The sequence below is a fragment of the Heliangelus exortis genome, chromosome 6, assembly GCF_036169615.1.
Source record: "Heliangelus exortis chromosome 6, bHelExo1.hap1, whole genome shotgun sequence".
In the NCBI taxonomy this organism is placed as follows: Eukaryota; Metazoa; Chordata; class Aves; order Apodiformes; family Trochilidae; genus Heliangelus; species Heliangelus exortis.
In genome coordinates, this window is record NC_092427.1 from 12759262 (window position 1) to 12777298 (window position 18037).

Sequence of the window (18037 nt, forward strand, 5' to 3'; positions counted from 1 at the left end):
AGTACATGTAACAGCAAGCTACATGGGCTAAAGACTATTCTAAATTTTGGAAATATTAAACAATACCCTTATATTCACTTTTATGTCATAGGATTCCCCCTACGTTTCTGGCTTCCCAAACACATAAAACTCCTTAATATGGTTTAGTCAAGCCACCAGCAACAGCTGACAACAGCTGCTCTTTATTTTAGATTACTGCACACAGAAAACAATGAAGCCAGAACATTTAAAAAGATACAAACAGAAAACTTACTTATCTTGTACAAATGTAAATTGCTTACCTTGCAAATATCCTGTCTTTGTTTGCTCTTTCTTTACCATACTGCACAGACTGGACCTCTGTTCTCCCACTGGAAAACAAAACCAAACCACTAAATGCAACAAACTTAAAATAACATTTTTTTCCCTTAGAATTGACCCATCTCAACAAAAAAACAAAGAACCCATGAATTCCATTTTCAGTCATGCTCAAGCAATTGTGCTAGTCTCAGTACAGTGTAACTTTAGAAAGCTTTTGTTAGAAGTATAGGTCTTCTCTCCCATTACAGTCTCACTGTGACAAAGAACAATTAAATTTAGTCTCACATAAAGCTCTCTCTTCCTTTTTATTTTATCCAAAGCAGTAAGAAAGTTCTGCTTGGATCTCTGGATAACACTATAATCTTACTTGTTCTGTAGTCACATCCAAAAATTACAGCATCTCCTCTCTATTCCTCCTAATCTATTCTCTGAATTGCTAATAATTCAGTTGCTACTTAGTTCAGCAAAATATCACGAAGAAATCAGATGATTTGCTCATCAGGATTGTATTCTTCCATGTATATTTGTCAAAACCAAGATTAGATCTTAGAACTTGATGACTTCTCATATAAGACCAGATGTTTTGTGTCAAAGATCCTTCATAGTATCTCCTGACTTCTGCTTTTGGAAAAAAAAACCCAAAAACCAACCAACACTAATTTTAAGAACTAGTGGCAAGATATCAGCAAAACTCCCTCTTGCAGCCACTGTCTCATTTATAGCTTTGGACCAAGGCACTGAGTCAGAGGATCCATGTCCTAAAAGCACAGTGATACTTAAAACTTCTCTGCTGTCCCTCACAGGGAAAATGAAGTTACAAAATGATTAGCAATTTTTATATTCATATTACAGAACTACTGGATGTGTGAAGGCTGGAGAAGGGAAGCAACTGGAGTCTCATAAAATTCAGTGAAGGAAAATGCTAGGACCTGCACTTGGGGAGGAATTATCCCATATGCAAGCTGAGTTTACCAATGCTAGTTGTTAAAAGCACATCTGGAGTGCTATGTTGAGTTCCAGAAGCCCAAGTTGTTGTCCCCCAAGTTAAGCAAAGGGCCACAAAGCCAAAGGTCTAGACCATCTGATTTATGAGGAGTGACAGAAAGCTGGGACAGTTCAGCCTCAGGAAGAGAAGGCTGAAAGGGATCAAATTGGTGCATATAAATTCCTGAAGGACAAATGAAGAGGAAGTGAAAAATACAACCAGACCCTTCTCAAGGGAGGCCAGAGACAGCACAAGAGGCAATGGGCACAAAAGTTTCCTACTTAAACAGAAGCAGAAGGGAACAAAGTCTAGTCCAATGTCATTCTAACATTAACTCATGTCTGACAAAGGCTTTGTCTACCCAAGTTCTGAGAGCCTCCAAAACAGATCCTACAACTTCTTTGGGTAACTTCTTCCAGTCATGCACTATCCTCCTAGAAAAACAAAAACCCACAATATTTTCCTGATGTCCAGCTCGAATCTTCAAAGTGAAATTCATGGTTGCTGCCCTTGTTCTATCACCTGCCATTATCAGCACAAGTTTGGCTCCATCATTTCTGACACTGCCTTTGAAGCAGCTTTAGGCACTAAACAACCCTCCCTTAGCTTCCTCTTTACCAGACTAAACAAGCCCAGTGCCTTTAACCTCTTCTTGTGTTTGAAGTTACTACTATTATGCTGTCTCTAGACAATCTCTCTAACTACTTGAAGAAATTCTAGCCTTTTGGCTGCTTCATTAACTTTAATGACCTTCTTCATTTTTATACCATTTCCCTTTTCATTTTACATTAACATAAGTTGAATGTCATCATCAGAGAGCTATTCTGTAATGGTAACCACAATGATTCAAATTCAAAACCTTTACAGAAATGAAAAAATTCCCCCAAATTCACTACAGCAGCATTAGCACCAAGTCACAAATGCTGTTCAGGGTCACAGAATTCTGTTTCTCAAATGGGTGCTGTGAATGCTGGTAGAAAGAACAGCTGGTATTAAAATTTAACCGCCAAATTACTCTTTTCTTTACACATTGATGCAATTCACAAGTGTAACAGAAATAGTCTGTTATTGTGTTTTCCAGTTTTTCATCATCTCCCTTTGTACACCACAGACACTGTTCCTATTCTAGACAGATGATTAGTGGTAGCTCCATTATTCTCTACTTCAGGCAAAATTTAAACCATCAGCATTCTGCATCACTTGCAGAGACAACTCAGTTACTTAACTGAGATCTTTTTTTCACTAAAAATTGACACCACCCACTCCAAGGTTATAAGAGAAATTATAATTGGCAATTGCAGTTATTCCACAGTCATTCCTTGCACGTCCAAGCTTTTTGCCTATTTACTTTCATCCTTAACAGTTACTGACTTAACGACATCCTTACTTTCTAAACTTCTGGGTTTGGTGCAGAGCATGTCTTTTGTCTTCACCTAACTCCTATTTGTATGCATTTAGCTGAAGTGGGCTTGACTGCAAAGGCTACTTTTCATCAATTTATATTTGATCTTTATTTAAATCTATTTTGCTGGTGATGCTACACACAAGACCTGAGATCCGTCACCATTCAGAAACACCAGGTCAAAGTCTTGGAGGTTCAGAGACATTTTTTATATAAACATAACCCAGCAGCTAAGCAGGTGAAGAAAAGCAGCCTGTGAGACTGTCAGTGTCCTCGCTAACAACCACTAATAATATGATAATTATATTTTCAAGCTATCCCAGAAAATTACTGATGACATTTGCAACTTAAACCAACAGAGGATGGGAACAGTTGCAGCTACTTGAATTATGGTACCTTCTAATATAGACTCTAGATATTTCCCTATGTTATTGATGAGTTGCCTGTTCTCTCTTCTTTCCCCTAAATTTCACATCAGCACTTACCAGTACCGGAACTTGGAACCCAAAGTGAAATAATGTGCAAAAAAGTTCTTCTGAGGGGGAAGTGGTCTGTCCAGACGGAAGAATGTGTGATGCTCAACACAAGCTTTCCACAAATTCTTACATGCTCTGTAATTCACCATATTGAACCCCAATAATGTTTCTCTAGATTCATGCTAAAAAGAAGAAAAAAATATTCAGATAAAAACAATACCCTGTTACTTTAAAAATTAATATATGTAATGTTAGCTGTTTGTTGGGTTTTTTTATTATACTTTATGAATTTTACATAAACTTGACATAAACTCTTTAAAAAATACCTCTAAGTTTTAAATAAAAGAACTTTAAATTTATAGGGTTGTTTTTTGTTGTTTTTTTTTTTAAAAAAGAGCCTGGTTACAGGTTAACAGTCTGTTTAGTGATACTGAAGTAAGTCTAGATGCACAGAAATGGTCCCCACAAGTAGGACCCACAGTACATTAAAAAATTCCTGTTATTCAAGAACTCAAATGCAACAAGTTTTAGATTGCATGCTGGTTTTGGATTACAGTTAAAACAAGGAATTGCCATGCACACATGCCAGTTAGAGATTTAGAACAGTTATTGACTGATATGCCTACTTCTAGATGCTTAATTAGGTTCTTAGTAAAGGAAAGAGCTTAACTGCAAAGCAAGCTAAGCTGCTCTGCCTGTTGAGGGAACTCATTTATAGGCCAAAAACCATCATCAGCACTCTGCTTTCTCTTCACAGTACTAAAGCATCCACAACATTTAGAGCACCTCAACTGATACCTCTTGGCAGTAAACTCCTTTTCCAAACTAAGCTTTCAGTGGCCTGCTCATCTTTAGCTCTACTGAGATACCAGGGAATAGACCTCCAAATCTTCTCCCAGTATTATATGGGGGAAGCTGTGACTAGTGCCTAAGAATAACACTTTATTTTCAGTTACACAATGAACTTGGGGTAAATAATGGACTTCAAGTAAACAGCAAATTGTCAGCATTTAATTTCAATAAATTATACATAAGAAATTAAAACTTGATGTTTTACATCACTTTACAAAAATTACTTTGACTTTTCCCAATTTCCAAGTACTGACAACTGTTCCCTGTATTTTCTAGACATGTTAAAAGAAGTACTTCAAATTAAGTTGCAAAACAGGCAGCAGAAATTAAGTCCATTATGTGCATCCATGATCATGCATTTTCATGTCACTGGGGGGGAAGACATAATCCTGCTGTTTCCCCTAGTTTGCATTTCAGAAAAGGGGCTGAACTGATTCTCATGACACCATCTGAACACTAGATCAGGCATATGAAGCCTCAAGGAGGTTTAAGGATGAGAAGGAGCTGCAGCTAGATCAGCTTAATTGTAATGCGAAACAGCACTTTCACAGGAACTTGGCCTGTTTGGAGATTTAAAGGTACCTTAACAATAGTTCTATTCATTGCTTTTAAGGCTTTCATTGCAGTGCAGAGAGAGCAAAACCCTCAAACCCTACCCTTCATCTCGATTACAGCTAGGAATCAGTCTTAAAGACAAGTAACATTTTGTGCACCCATCCTCCTATCCACCCTCGCAGGTTCTGTAAAACCCAAACTTAAGAGGGGCACTTGAAATTCATTTTTGCTGATGATTCTGAGGTTCTATTGCTGTTAACTGGATTGAAAAGAACAACACCCCTGTTTTCCCTTAAAATCGTAGGCATGAAAATGTGGGCTCAGCATAAGACCACAAGCAAGTTAATGTCCATGGAACTTTGGTCACACAGAATAACAGGAAGGTTATACTGCAGCCTATGAGAAGAAAAAAGATTAAAAAAGACATGCTAAGCAGTAGATGCTCCACAGAGTCAAGATACTTCTCAAAGACTAGACAAAAATATCCTGTGGAAGCTTAAGTGCCAACAGTATCTGCTTTTCAAATAAAAGCCCAATGGCAGAGACTTTGAAAGGACAATCAATTATACATCTAACAAATGACAGCATTAAGATCAAGTATGTACCTGGGCAGAAAAGCTCATGGATCTCACCTTGTGATTCTAGACCAAATTATTTCTAAAGGTCAGTAAGAAGAAAATTTCAAAGCACAAACTCCAAATATATAACGTATTATATATATACATAATTTTTTAAAAAGTCATAAAAAATAATCTGGCTGCAACCCAAAACCAGATCTTGGTCACTGACAAAACCTCTCATGCTGTTTTGTTACAAACAATTTTTGAGTGGAACACTGGGCTCTAAAAAGAGCACACTGAACAGCTTATTTGACTGTGAAAGAATCAAGACAATGGAAATATGCTGGACAGCTTTAAGAGTTTGATGCTGACACTACTGATGTTACAACAGCCAAAGGTGACACTAAAAACATCTGGAAAAATGAAACTACTGATTTATTATCAAACAGCTTCACAGCACGCCAAGGCAACAGCATATGGAACAGCCAAAATAAACAAAAATATGGTGAAAAAAACTGCCACTGAAATTATGGCTCAAGGGGATTCCAATGTCAAATGAAGAAATAAACCAAAATTGTTTTTCCCCCCAAAAATCATAAAGAAGCAATGCACAGAAAATCTGCTCCAGCAGATGCATGTTGCAGCTATTTAACTGTCAGAATACACATCCAGTTTCAATTCAGTATTTTAGTATGCTACCAGTGGAAAAATTACTTTGACATTAAACTGCTTCATCTGACTTCCTTTAAGAGATTTAAACACAGATATAATCTATTAAAAGTAGGCAAATAATTCTTTACTTGTGTTGATGCCTCCAAGCAAAGCCAAGTCAGGGAATAAGTTCAATATGTGATTAAAAGATAAAGCACTTGCACTGTTGAGGACAGTTGCAATTAAAAGCTCTCAGTACTCACTAGTAGTATTTTAAAAATACTTAGGATTACTTAAAAAGTAGGCCAGTTTGGGAAAAAGACAACATTGGAAAATTTATCTCCTAAATGCAGTAATTCAATATTCCATAGCATCTCAGGTTTGCATAAGAATTATATATGGCTATTCAGCTGTACAATTAGTTTTATATTTACACAAAACTTTTAAAGGCATCATCAGCATACTATTAATGTGCTTCCACTGCCATCTTGTAATTCAATGCTTTTAAATGCACACTCAAAGCACGAGTATTTTACATACTACATGTGAAATCAACAAGTCACTTCACTTAGCTTCTGCTGCCTAAAAAGAGCCACTTAGATTTTCTTCAATTGTTAATGGGAGTGAAAGCAAAAGCAGGTAAGTAACACCGAAGAGCAACTTAATCCATTCTAAAATGTGTCACATTTTGCATAGAGGAAGCATAACGATTAGCTGTGGGTAGCCTCTTGTCATGAAAGAAAAATACATACTTTTAACCCAACTGAAGCTAAATATAGGTGAGACAAATTTTACACTGCAAGACTACTTAGGAAAAACAGTTCTGGAAATGACAGTTTTAAAATTAGGATTGATTTAAAAATTAAAGTACGCCTTCTTTGGAAGCCAAATTTGAGCTTTGATCTTAAGATATTCATGACTTGGAATGAATGAAAACTAAGTTCTTGCCCTTGGTTTTCATATGATACATAGAGCTTAAAGACAAACAGTATGGAGCTTTTTAATTGGTTGGCTTCAATAAGATGTTTCTGAAGAGAAATTACATTAGTTACATTGACTACATTCTGGTGCAATTAAGAACACACAGAGTATTAAAAAGCAGTAGAAAAAACAAGATGAAAAAGCTATCTTTATGCTATCTTCAACTATACATAAAATTCTTTCCTTCATAGAAGAGGAAATACTCAAGTACCTAATCCAATTTTATATCTGGGTATCTCAGTCTCCAAGGTCCTGAACTCTGCTACTACAGCTTTTTTCCTCAAGTTCTAATCTTACAAAACAATTGCAGTTCACAATATCCAAATTCCAAAGGAAACCCCAAATTCTCATCTCAGAACATTCCTGCAACTGAAGTGGAAATTACACTCACTGGCATCATGAGCAGTTTGCCTTTGAGAACTACCCTATAGCTCCTGCAAGGTGTTAAAAAAATATCTTTGTCGTTGTTGTCCTGAAATTATGAGATATTCCCACCTCTTTTTTTGTATCATCAGCACTCTTCTGGTCACATTGCATGATATCTGCTTGCATTTACAGATATTCCCAATTACTCCATGCTATAGCCAAAGTTCATCATTTCTACACATAATTACTCCAAACTCCTGTCACCATACTTCTGCACAAGTATCTATGCACAGTTGCTCCAAGCACATGGGTTCAGCTTCTCCTCTCAACTAACACTGAGCAAAGGGGCTGCGCATGGCCAGGAAACTGCAGCCTGTGGAAAATGCAAACTCCTGGGCTTCATTTTAAAGGAAATGGTTTTAAGACACCCAGTTGACAGGTGGATCTTCCCAATATTTTTCTTGTTTTACCATATTGTCTATAAATCCAGAATAGTCCAGTAGTACTCGGGATGCATTTCTGCCTAAATTCCTTTTTTTTTTTTTTTAATCTAGTCAGTAACTGCATTTCAGGGCTTCCAATCCTTTCAGCTTTAAGAATGGTACAAAACCTTTTAACTAATATGATTAATTAATCACATACTCATATTTTTAATTAATTCCTCCATCCTTCCCCAGTGACATTTCTATGATGGATTTAGACTAACGTATTTGAGGTGTGGAACAATTAATTTGTTACTGAACTAAACATGCACTGGTGCTGTGATGCTTCATAGGGTAGCAAATACACACCACAAGCAGTGAAACATACACATTCTTCACAGAGAACTTCAACTCTTTCCTCAACACATTTAGAAGTAGGCGTAAGAAATTATCATATGTAATTTAAAACTGCAAAGATATTCTTATCTCTTCCGTTTGAATGTAATAAATCTGACTTGTATTACTAAATCTCAATAATTAAAATCAGCATGTTTTAATAAAACATTTACTTACAAACACATACATAACTGAGGCAGCATTACACATTACCTTTAATTTTTTTTTCTGAAATTTAAACGTAATATTTACTTTCAACCTTTTCAACATCTGTCTTACACGAGCAACTTGCATATCCTGAATAAAAATGCAAAACTAAATGTATCTAAAATATACAGTAAACAAAATTTTAAAAGGCTTATAAAGCATTATAGTGCTTGAGAGCTGAGAGAGCCAGAATGTTGATGAACTGGACTTTCAGTTGCAAATAAAGGCCAGAGTCAATATAGTATCAGTCAATATTATGCAGACACGCAGTATGGAGAAACTCCATTACTCTCATTTTTTGACATGAAACTTAAGACAGTACTCACCAATTCTTTCCTAAGTTGAATAAAAAATTGTTTGCACTTAAAAGAAATTTTTACAATCTTCAACCTAAACGAAAAATAAAATCACAGGATTTAAACACAGCACACAGAAATATTGTTAGAGGCTTAAATAAACATACTGAAAATATACTTTCTAGAGAGAACAGATTTCACTTCCATGACATTTTCATAGACAAAAATGGTATCAGAGATTATATAAAATAGCTTGTATAATTTGAATTTTTTGACCCATATATTTATGTTATCTATCAAATTCACTTGTTTTCATCCTAAACCAAAGGCAGTTGCTAATTTAAGTATCCTTTCCCAGTTCCAAAGGGCTACTCTATCCCCAAGTCATTCCAACCAGATGTTCACTTTTCTGAGATCACTTTCATTATCCTTTAGAATAAGAAAATACTTCTAACTCCACCTGATTCCTCAAAGACATTCTCTGTGGTCTTCTGATGTCTCATAACTAGAACTTTTTTTAGTAAAATAGCTACAACAAGATATAACCACAGATAAGGACTTGTGATCTTGTTATTTATAAAAAACAAAAACAAAACAAAAGCATCATCACGCTAGGAGGAGGAAAAGAAATCTAAAATACCACATGACAGGGGAAAAAACAGATATTTTTGCCTTGCAGGTTTTCTACAAACATGAGATGCTGACAGTAATTCCAGACAATTTTGGATGGTTGCTACAGTGCTAAATGGAAAAAGACAGGCATGATCAAATTACATACTTTTTCAAAGACCTTCACTATTAGAATATTGTATATATTCTATTAAATACACAGGAGTACTATTTTTGTCAAGAATACAAGCAAGTTTACAGTTGTAACAAAAGAAAAATTAAGTAACTTCTGTGATTTTGAAAACAACTGCTACTTCAAAACCAGAGCACTAAATCCAAATGCTATCTCACTGAAAGGAGACCTGCGAGTTAACTCACAGAAAACTGCACAGCAAACTCCTCAAGGGTTACAAATCAACGTTTTACACAGCATGCTCATACAAAGCACCCTTACTAATGTGGTCTCTGTACTTCAAGTTATTATATGGGCAAGAAAAAAGCATCCCAAACCAAAACAAACATGTCACTGAAGACAGTGATACAACTTCTGAGATAAATATACTCATGAAAAATATACAGGGACTTCAGCAGTGACTGGAATTACTACTTGCACATTAATCACCTAGCTGAATAAAAACACCTCTAGACAAGGAGGAATGAGAAGCAAAACATTAACAGACACCTAACTTGCATACCTATATATAGAAATTATTTTCTTAACTAAGTCCAACCGGGAAATTTTTTCTCCAGGGGATTATTCAAAACAGCAACCTAATTTGGATATTTTAATTTGTTGACAGAGTTTCTACCTCCAGTAACAAAATGGGAGTCTGTGACTATTAGCCTTCAACTTATGAAGATTTAAATCTTCCCAGTTCTTTTTCCTTTCCTAGCTTTGCAATTGGTTATGAAAATAAAATAAAAACACAGTAGCTCTAACTTTGTCTTGGTACCCCTCCCTCCCAGTTCTTCACAAATTGTTGCTACTGAAGTTAGCTTCTCAAGTCTTAGAAACTATATTAGAAACTGAAATCAAATTATTCCATTGGCAATGCAGCAATTATCTTAGCACTTCCTGTGACAAACACTTGCTTAGGAATAATCAGGGATGGGTAGTAAATTTACTGGATAGGAAAGACATTCATGATTATAGCAGTCTGACTGTGAAAAAAACCAAAAAATTGTATAATGCTGTTTAGGCTACAGTTAACAATGAGTTTATTGTGACTTTCTGAAATTCTGGGGCATAGAGCAGTTAAAAGAACACTTTAATATACACCTTTTCTAAAAACGCAGACGCTCTATAACATATTGGATTTGTTTAGCACACCCGCAGATAATCTGAAAATAAATCAAAATTATCCAATTTATAAAAATACTACTTTTTACTCATTTTCTTCCCTGTTCTGCTAAAGAAATTACTGCCTTTGGTGATTTAAAGACAAAGGAGGATTATAAAACTATGAACACAGTTTTTTCAACTCATTCAGTAATTTAGGCCTTTTATGCTTGAAACCATTTGGAACAGACTCAAAACTGTAACATTAGCCAATAAGGTCCAACTCAACCCCTAAGAGTCACCATTCAAGTACAAAGAAAAGACTCAGCAAAGCTGAATCTCAGCTGTTTTTGAAAAAAACCAGCCAAGAATTCATATGCACTATTAATACCCTGCTAGTCATTAAATAAGCAGATCCATACTCAGCCAAAGGAAAACACAGGTCTGTCTCCATTTCCTTTCTCTGACTATCCACAGCAGTCCATAGGGATGGAATGGTAGAGAAGAGGCAACCATTGATATTAATTTCCTGGTGCAACCCATCCAATCTCCAGTCATCTACGATATCCTTAATCTAAGATATCCTGAATATCCAGAGATATTTAAAAGTCTTAGCCTAAAATGAGGTCTGTATTCAAATGTGTGTGGAAGAAGTCTCATGATATTAAGCCCTAGTTCAAAGGACTTGACTACTCCAGGCCTTGCCAGGAAGGACACAAGCAATTCAGCAAATTTATTGACCAAGACTTTGATACAGGTTCAGCTAGGGAAGATGCTTTTGGTAGCACAACTCACAAAGAAGGAAGGATTGTCCTGATTTAGTAAGGTCAGGACAAACGTGACTCCTGCAGCTGTGAGATAGTGATGCTAAAGATTATGAGGTAAGTAAGGAGGGATGCAGCAAGCCTAACATCCCCGGACTTCAAGAGAAGAAACTCCAGCTTGCTCAGAGCTGTGGTGGGCAAAATCTGTTGGAAGCTCCCTTTTGGGTCAGAGGAACTGAATAGAGGTGGTCAATATGAAAAGGACAATCTTCTCAATCCACAAGAATCCCAACCTGCTAGGAAACATACAAGCATGAGAGAACGCCAGTTTGGACAAAATCATAACTGCTGACTGAGCTCAAACACAAAAGGACGTACAGGATGTGGAAGTAGCCTCAAAAAAACAAGGAGGAACTACCTAGGCATTCAGGGACAAAGCTAGGAATTTGACAGCACCTGTCAATGGATGCAAAAGGCAACAAAGCTTCCCAAGGATACATCAACTGTAAAATACAGGCAAAAGAAAGTGTCTCCACGGGTGATCTAGTAACAAAGGAAACGCTAAAGTACCCCCCCAAGCTTCTCCTTTGGCCTTCAAGGGCAAGAGCTGCTCCCTGGATTCCCAGATCTCTATACCTGGTAGCACAGTTTGGAGAAAAGAAGAATTACCTATAATACAGGAAGATCAAGTCAGGACACACTGGATAAAAGGCTATTTTGTTTTGCCTTATTCCTACCTTGTCTCCCTCCTGCTTCATTTCCTGATGTGATCATAAGGTTCATAGTATGCATTTTAGATATACTATCAAAATAAAAGGGAGCAATACAGATAAACCTTTATTTCTTCCTGTAAGCATGCATGTCTGTTCCTCCCACCTGTCTCAAAGCTCAGCTCAGGAGCATTGGAAAAGGGATATCTAAATATTCACTGGACTCATAAAGCATTGGGAAGACATTACACAGCTCCAGTTGCACATGGTCAAGAAAAAGTGGAAGCAAGGAAAGTGTTAGTTTGAGTGTCACTAAGGAGCTGCATGACTACAGATAGAAAGGAAAGGTAAGAGGTCTGGCTTTGAGCTATATTGTGAGAATTTTCAGAGCCTCACAGCAAAAGAAGGCCTATAACAGAACAAAGAATGAGAAGGGGTGTCCTGGAGAGGTGTTTTTGTGAACATGAATTATGTCAGTACTAAAGTCTTCACAGGAAGAAATCAATATCTCTGATGTCAGCTGATGCTGCTGAATACAAAGAAGAGCTGTTTAGGTAACTACACACACACAATAACCACACTAACAATTTAGATCAGCATCCCCAGCATGATGAAGTGGGGCTCACAGAAACCTCTACCTTCCAGTGCGGACACAGAGCTTAATTATAACTTACTTGGTATGTACTCAGTAATTTACCAGTGTGTTTTACAGAACCTATTTCCACTATTAGTGTTTTCCCCAAAAGAACTTCAGTAGTCTGAATTAAAACCTTCCTGATTATTACACTACTGCATTTATAAAGCAGCTTTAACCCATAAATGGCTCTAACAGTTCAAAACTCTTACCAGATGAAGGATATCTATCTTAGAATGTGTCACTATTACCAAGGCAGATCAGCCTGACAAGTCTGGTAATTTCAGACTTATCATTACAATATCCAGTTTTAATTTACCCAGCTAACCACAGAGACTGAAAATTTGCATGCAACTGCCTCATGTGTACTTTTCTTTGAATGCTTATAGTCAAAATGTTTACCATGTTCCATCAGTATGGCAGTAACACTTATCTCACAGCTTTATCTTTTCTCTCTCTGTGAAAATCTACCAAGAACTTGACCATTAACACTGTCTCTCAATATGGAATACCACAGAATATGCAAGATCCTACAAGAAAGCTTGAGACCAAGCTTAGGTCAGAAGACCAGAGTGTCCCCGAAATTCTTGGGGCTGTAGGAAAAATCAAGACTCTGATTAACAGCTTGAATCACTGCAAGAAAACTCACTAAGTGAAAACAGGTCACTGATTATATGTAATGGATCTTACCTTGTGTTAAAAACCAAATATTTCAAATGCCTGAATCAGCCTGAACTGAAAAGTTTTTTCTAATTTCAATTGTGGTAATCAACTTAGTATGTCCATATGAAGACAACAGCCCAGCCTAAAACTTTAGAGCAGTCCAGTGCTGTACTGCCCAAGCAATCACATCAGCAGCTAGTGAAAATGCAATATCAGTATCCAATGAAAATGCAAAACTTTTACTCATTTTCCAGAGAGAACAGCTTTTGTGCCTAGTAAATTAATGTCTATTATGATAATTTTATATGGCTGACTTCACCCACTCAGACTACTGTTACAGCATACTCAACAATGTATGTAGTAAGTAAGGTTGTCAAAGTGGATTCCAAGCCAGTAATTGAAACTAAAGGAAAATTACTTCTGGAAGAACTGAAAAAAAGCATCGGGGAAGGTGACATTGGGGAAGGTTACAGAGCAGAACAGAATTCCTCTTAGGTCTCTCTCGTTCTTACATGAAGAAATAAGACCGGGATCTCAACTTAAGATTTAGGCATGGACTTAATGAGGATAACCCCGTATTTACAGAACAGCTTTAAAAGCTATTTTAGTTAAGAGGAGAAATAAATGACAGTTTCCTGCAATAAATGCACTTTTAAATCCTTATCGTGAAAATTATTATCTATGGATGAAGATATGGCAATATCCTGAATGCTCCACCTCAGTTAACCTCAAGTGCCATACGGATATTAAATTTAACACCCACTGCAATTAAGATACATTTAAAAAGACAAATAAGAAAAAAATATTAACCTGGAGAGTGATTGAAGTTCAAATGACTCTTAACAGACTGTCAGCTAGACCATAGCACTGGCTCTTAAACAGAAGACAACTATACAGTTAATTAAATATAAAGCATGCTTACAAACACCTGAAGAAAAAATTTATTTAGATTCATTATAGTGCACACTAAAATGATTCAACAGCATAGCATGCAGAATAGGACAAAATCACACTGTAAATTACCCACAGCGTAAGGCAAATAATTCCAAATTCAAATGTTACAAAGAAGTTTGTCTTTTTTTAAAATGTATGACACTGACAGTGGTAAAAACATGTTTTGACACACCAAACAAAAACATTAACAGCCATCCTTACCACTGAAAAGTGTTAATTCGTACTCTGTTCTTAAAAATTAGTATTCCACCTGACATGACGCCAATCATTATTTCATTGTTACTCTGATCCTTGAAAAGAAAAGAAAAAATTTCTTGAAGAACAATATAAATATATTTGAAACTTTATATATATCCATTGTCATCTCCTTTTAAATCACAATTACGACAGTAAAACAGATCTCAATTACGATGGAAGAAAATGTGTTTTAGACAAATAAGAATTAAATTACCCCTTCTCATTTGGGACAAGCCTGAATGTTTGCTCTGAGTTCTTTGTAAGCTACCACAGAATTTTAATTTCTGTTACATTCTGTCTTCCACCAGCTTTGAAGAAATACATGATATTGAATATTCTAGGATCGTATTATGAATAACATCATTAACAGACTGACCTGATGTTTGCTATACTAAAAGCAACCAGCAACTTAAATTCCTACCTGAAAGGAAACTGCAATCTCAGAACAAGAGATTCTAAGACAAACAATATTGTAAGTATATTTAAATAGCAAATTTTTCCTGATACATTTGCTATAGGTATCTATAATCAAACATTTGCTATAGGATCTCTCATTATATCTGCAACAATAGTGGGATACAAAGAGCAGTGAAGCAGGATATTTCAAATTCTGGTTTCTCTAACCTTATGGAGCAATATAAGAATATTTAAAAAACAGAGGTGTCTTAGTTACTAAAAATTATTATATTTGGAGGCATTGCAGAAATGGTATCACTATACTAACAGGTTAAGTTTCTTTAAGTAAAGAGCTCGAGCTGCTTGCTTTAACCAGATAAAACTGACACTTCTAGAATTATAGAATGCTCATCTTACATTAACATTGATATTATATAATTGTGATGATGATTTATCATGTGGTTCTAATAGAAACCAAATTCAGTATTTTTCAAGGTTGACAGATCCTTAAATATCAAAAGCACATTCAATAAGAACATTTTATTTATGCACCAGTAGTCAAGACAACTGGCATTAAGGCCAACAAGGCACAACCTGAACAACACACATATAATTAAGCCCAAATTTAAGCAAAGAAATACCTTCACCAGACCAAAGTAGTGGTTATGAAATTGGTAAATCACAGTCAAAAACCTAATATTTTAATTTTTTTCTCTTGTAAGCAGAAGCCAAGAAGGCTCACTAAAAATAAAAGTTTATTTCTCCTTATATTTCAGAGGAATCAATTTTCACATTGCAATACCAGTTCATCCAGACTTACCCTTGCATAGTGCAATTCAACTCCATAAAGGTCTAAGGTACGTGCTGTATTGAGATAACTGAACTCTGCTTCTGCAGGAGACAACCCTCTGAAAGAAAGAAGCTAAATTAGCAACATCCTAACCTAACCTCCCTCCCTTAGTGAGCTCAAACAGAAAATTTGCATTCATTTTACTGCTTCTAAGTCCACTCTGAAATCTGACTTTGCTTTCTCACCATAAAGAGACTAACCCAAAAATCATAACAGAAAACAACTTATGCTTCCACATAGACAAAGTCGTGACAAGAGTCTGCAATACATCTTGTAAATGCAAACATTTTATTTCTAATGCACTGTATCACTTAAATATCTGTGGAGCTCTATAATATGGAAACCACGTTTGCAGTCCCTTATTTTCTATTGATAACAGCAATATCTCTCCAGGGGTCATTCTTAAATTACCATCAGCTCCCTTTAATTTCTTTACCCTACCAAACACAATTTGCTAAACCTCTGGCTGAAATGTAACACAATATTCAGTAGATTCTAAAGCAAACAACATGCCCCAATTAAGCAAATGTTTTAGTTTAATGTTAATTTTGTTAATGTTAATGTTAAATTTAACTGTAACAAAAAGCACTTAAGTTCTAAAAGGAACCATTCAGTGAAAAAAGTACCACAACGTTATACACTGAAAAAAAATATTTTCCATTGCTTCATCACCTTTTTCTCAGTAGTAAAAGGTCACAGACTTGCACACGGGGAAAGAGCAGATACTGAAGAAAAGGATTTTGTTATTTCTAAAGTAACTTGTTTACAGGTGAGAGCACCATGAAAACAAAGGTTTTATGCACAGAGCATTCTCAAAGAGAAGCAAAAAAACTTGGAAATTATATTCTGCTTCACTTAATATCCTATGCAATACACACAAATACTGTTTTCAGTGTACTATTAACACATTTATTTTTGCACTTATTTTCATTTCCATTCTGCCATAGATATTTTATCTGTGCAAGTATCAATGGTGCTTGTTATACAGACAATCTACAAAAAACACATTAAACGTACTCTTAAAAAAAAAAACCAAAATCAAACTCAGAAACTTTATATGACAAAAATACTCGTTTTTTCATGTAATAGCACAGCACCAGCAGTCAGGATTTGACAAAGCCAGACAATATCTTCTACTATAAATCCTTACATGTGCTGCTGATGTAATTTTGCTATTTCTTTTTCAAAGTCTTGAGGCTGGCTAGGGATGAAAGAATAGTCTGAGAGGTAGCCTGGCAAGTTTTCTGAATGGTTGTAGTCTCCCAGCTCGGCTAAAATATTAAAAAGAGAAGTTATTGTTTATCACTGATGTACTTGGCATTGTGCAATGCCCCCAGATTCACAAGAGTCTGATCCCACATGCTTTATGATCTACAACAAAAAAAGAGAAATTTCTGAATAAACAGTGAGATTTTCAATTAATAACATGGAGATCATTTAAAAAGAAGCTTGAGTAGGTACTTATAAAGGAAGTTTATAAAATGCTTAATTTTTAATACTCAATTCATAAACATTGTCATAATGTCTATAACTAATAAATTCATTTCAAGGTATGTGATATTTTATTTTACCTTTGCTTGCTTTCATGTGATCACACAATATACATATGCTTAACAGTACAACTGCTATTTCTTCATTAAGATCTGCAAAACCCACTAACTCATTCTGCACCGAGACATGTTTAGAAGCATTAGAAAAATATTTTTTTGCACATTCAATTGTATGTATGGAAAAAATAGACATATATATACCTACATTGAAACTAGTTTACTTGAAACTACTGAAAAGAGTGCATCTACGTAATTCCTAACACTTTCTTAAAATTATTAAAAAAAAAGTAAAACCACAACTATTGTCAGAATAAAAAACATACAAAGCCAACATCTGCTAAAAATACAGAGTTTGAGGCTAACTATAATTTTAAAAAATTCTGCTTTAAATATCTGCAATCCAAAGTGATAGAAAGTAAGATAACCTCTGAAAACTGGGAAGTTCCCAGAAACACTGCATTGTTACTGATACTTTTATGGGGCACATCAGAACTGACAGCAGGGATGAAGGCAACCATGGAGCAGGAGGGTAAGCAAGGAAAGGAAAGGTAGGACAGAAGTTTGTGGCACTTAAATCACCAGAAACAGATCCTATTTTACATAATTTAAAAACTGGGAAATGGACCAGGTTTCCTAACAGAGTGCATGCAGAGTGCATGCCTTGCTAAAATCCACTATAGAGAATACAGGAGTGAGAGATCTACATCTTCTATGTACCTGTATTTTATAAACAATCCCATGAGCAAAGTCCAGAGAGGGTTCAGTACAGACATGAACAGAAAATCATCAGACAGAGGTCTGCACACTGAAGAACTTGAGGGCAGGGTGATCTCACAGAAATGTAACGATGCACTGTGCATACCCACCACTTCTACAGTATTTGAAAAAATACTATCAAATTATTAAAACCTTACTAAATTTTCACAGTGCCTGCTTCACTAG

General features: G+C 35.7%; 1 protein-coding gene across 4 annotated transcripts in view; it reads right to left on the reverse strand.

The window, feature by feature from the left end:
• The window catches only part of PTPN4 (protein tyrosine phosphatase non-receptor type 4), a 110121-nt gene that overhangs the window by 35642 nt on the left and 56442 nt on the right, over positions 1-18037 (reverse strand). For all 4 annotated transcript variants that reach the window (XR_011726490.1, XM_071746743.1, XM_071746744.1 and 1 more), the window contains exons 8-13: positions 16696-16816; positions 15516-15603; positions 14264-14352; positions 8480-8543; positions 3173-3345; positions 282-350 (exon numbers count right to left, since the gene is read on the reverse strand). Coding sequence is in view for 3 of the 4 variants with exons in the window: in XM_071746743.1 (XP_071602844.1) it covers positions 282-350; positions 3173-3345; positions 8480-8543; positions 14264-14352; positions 15516-15603; positions 16696-16816 (604 nt within the window). In the remaining variant the exon portion in view is untranslated. The remainder of the gene's footprint in view (positions 1-281; positions 351-3172; positions 3346-8479; positions 8544-14263; positions 14353-15515; positions 15604-16695; positions 16817-18037) is intronic.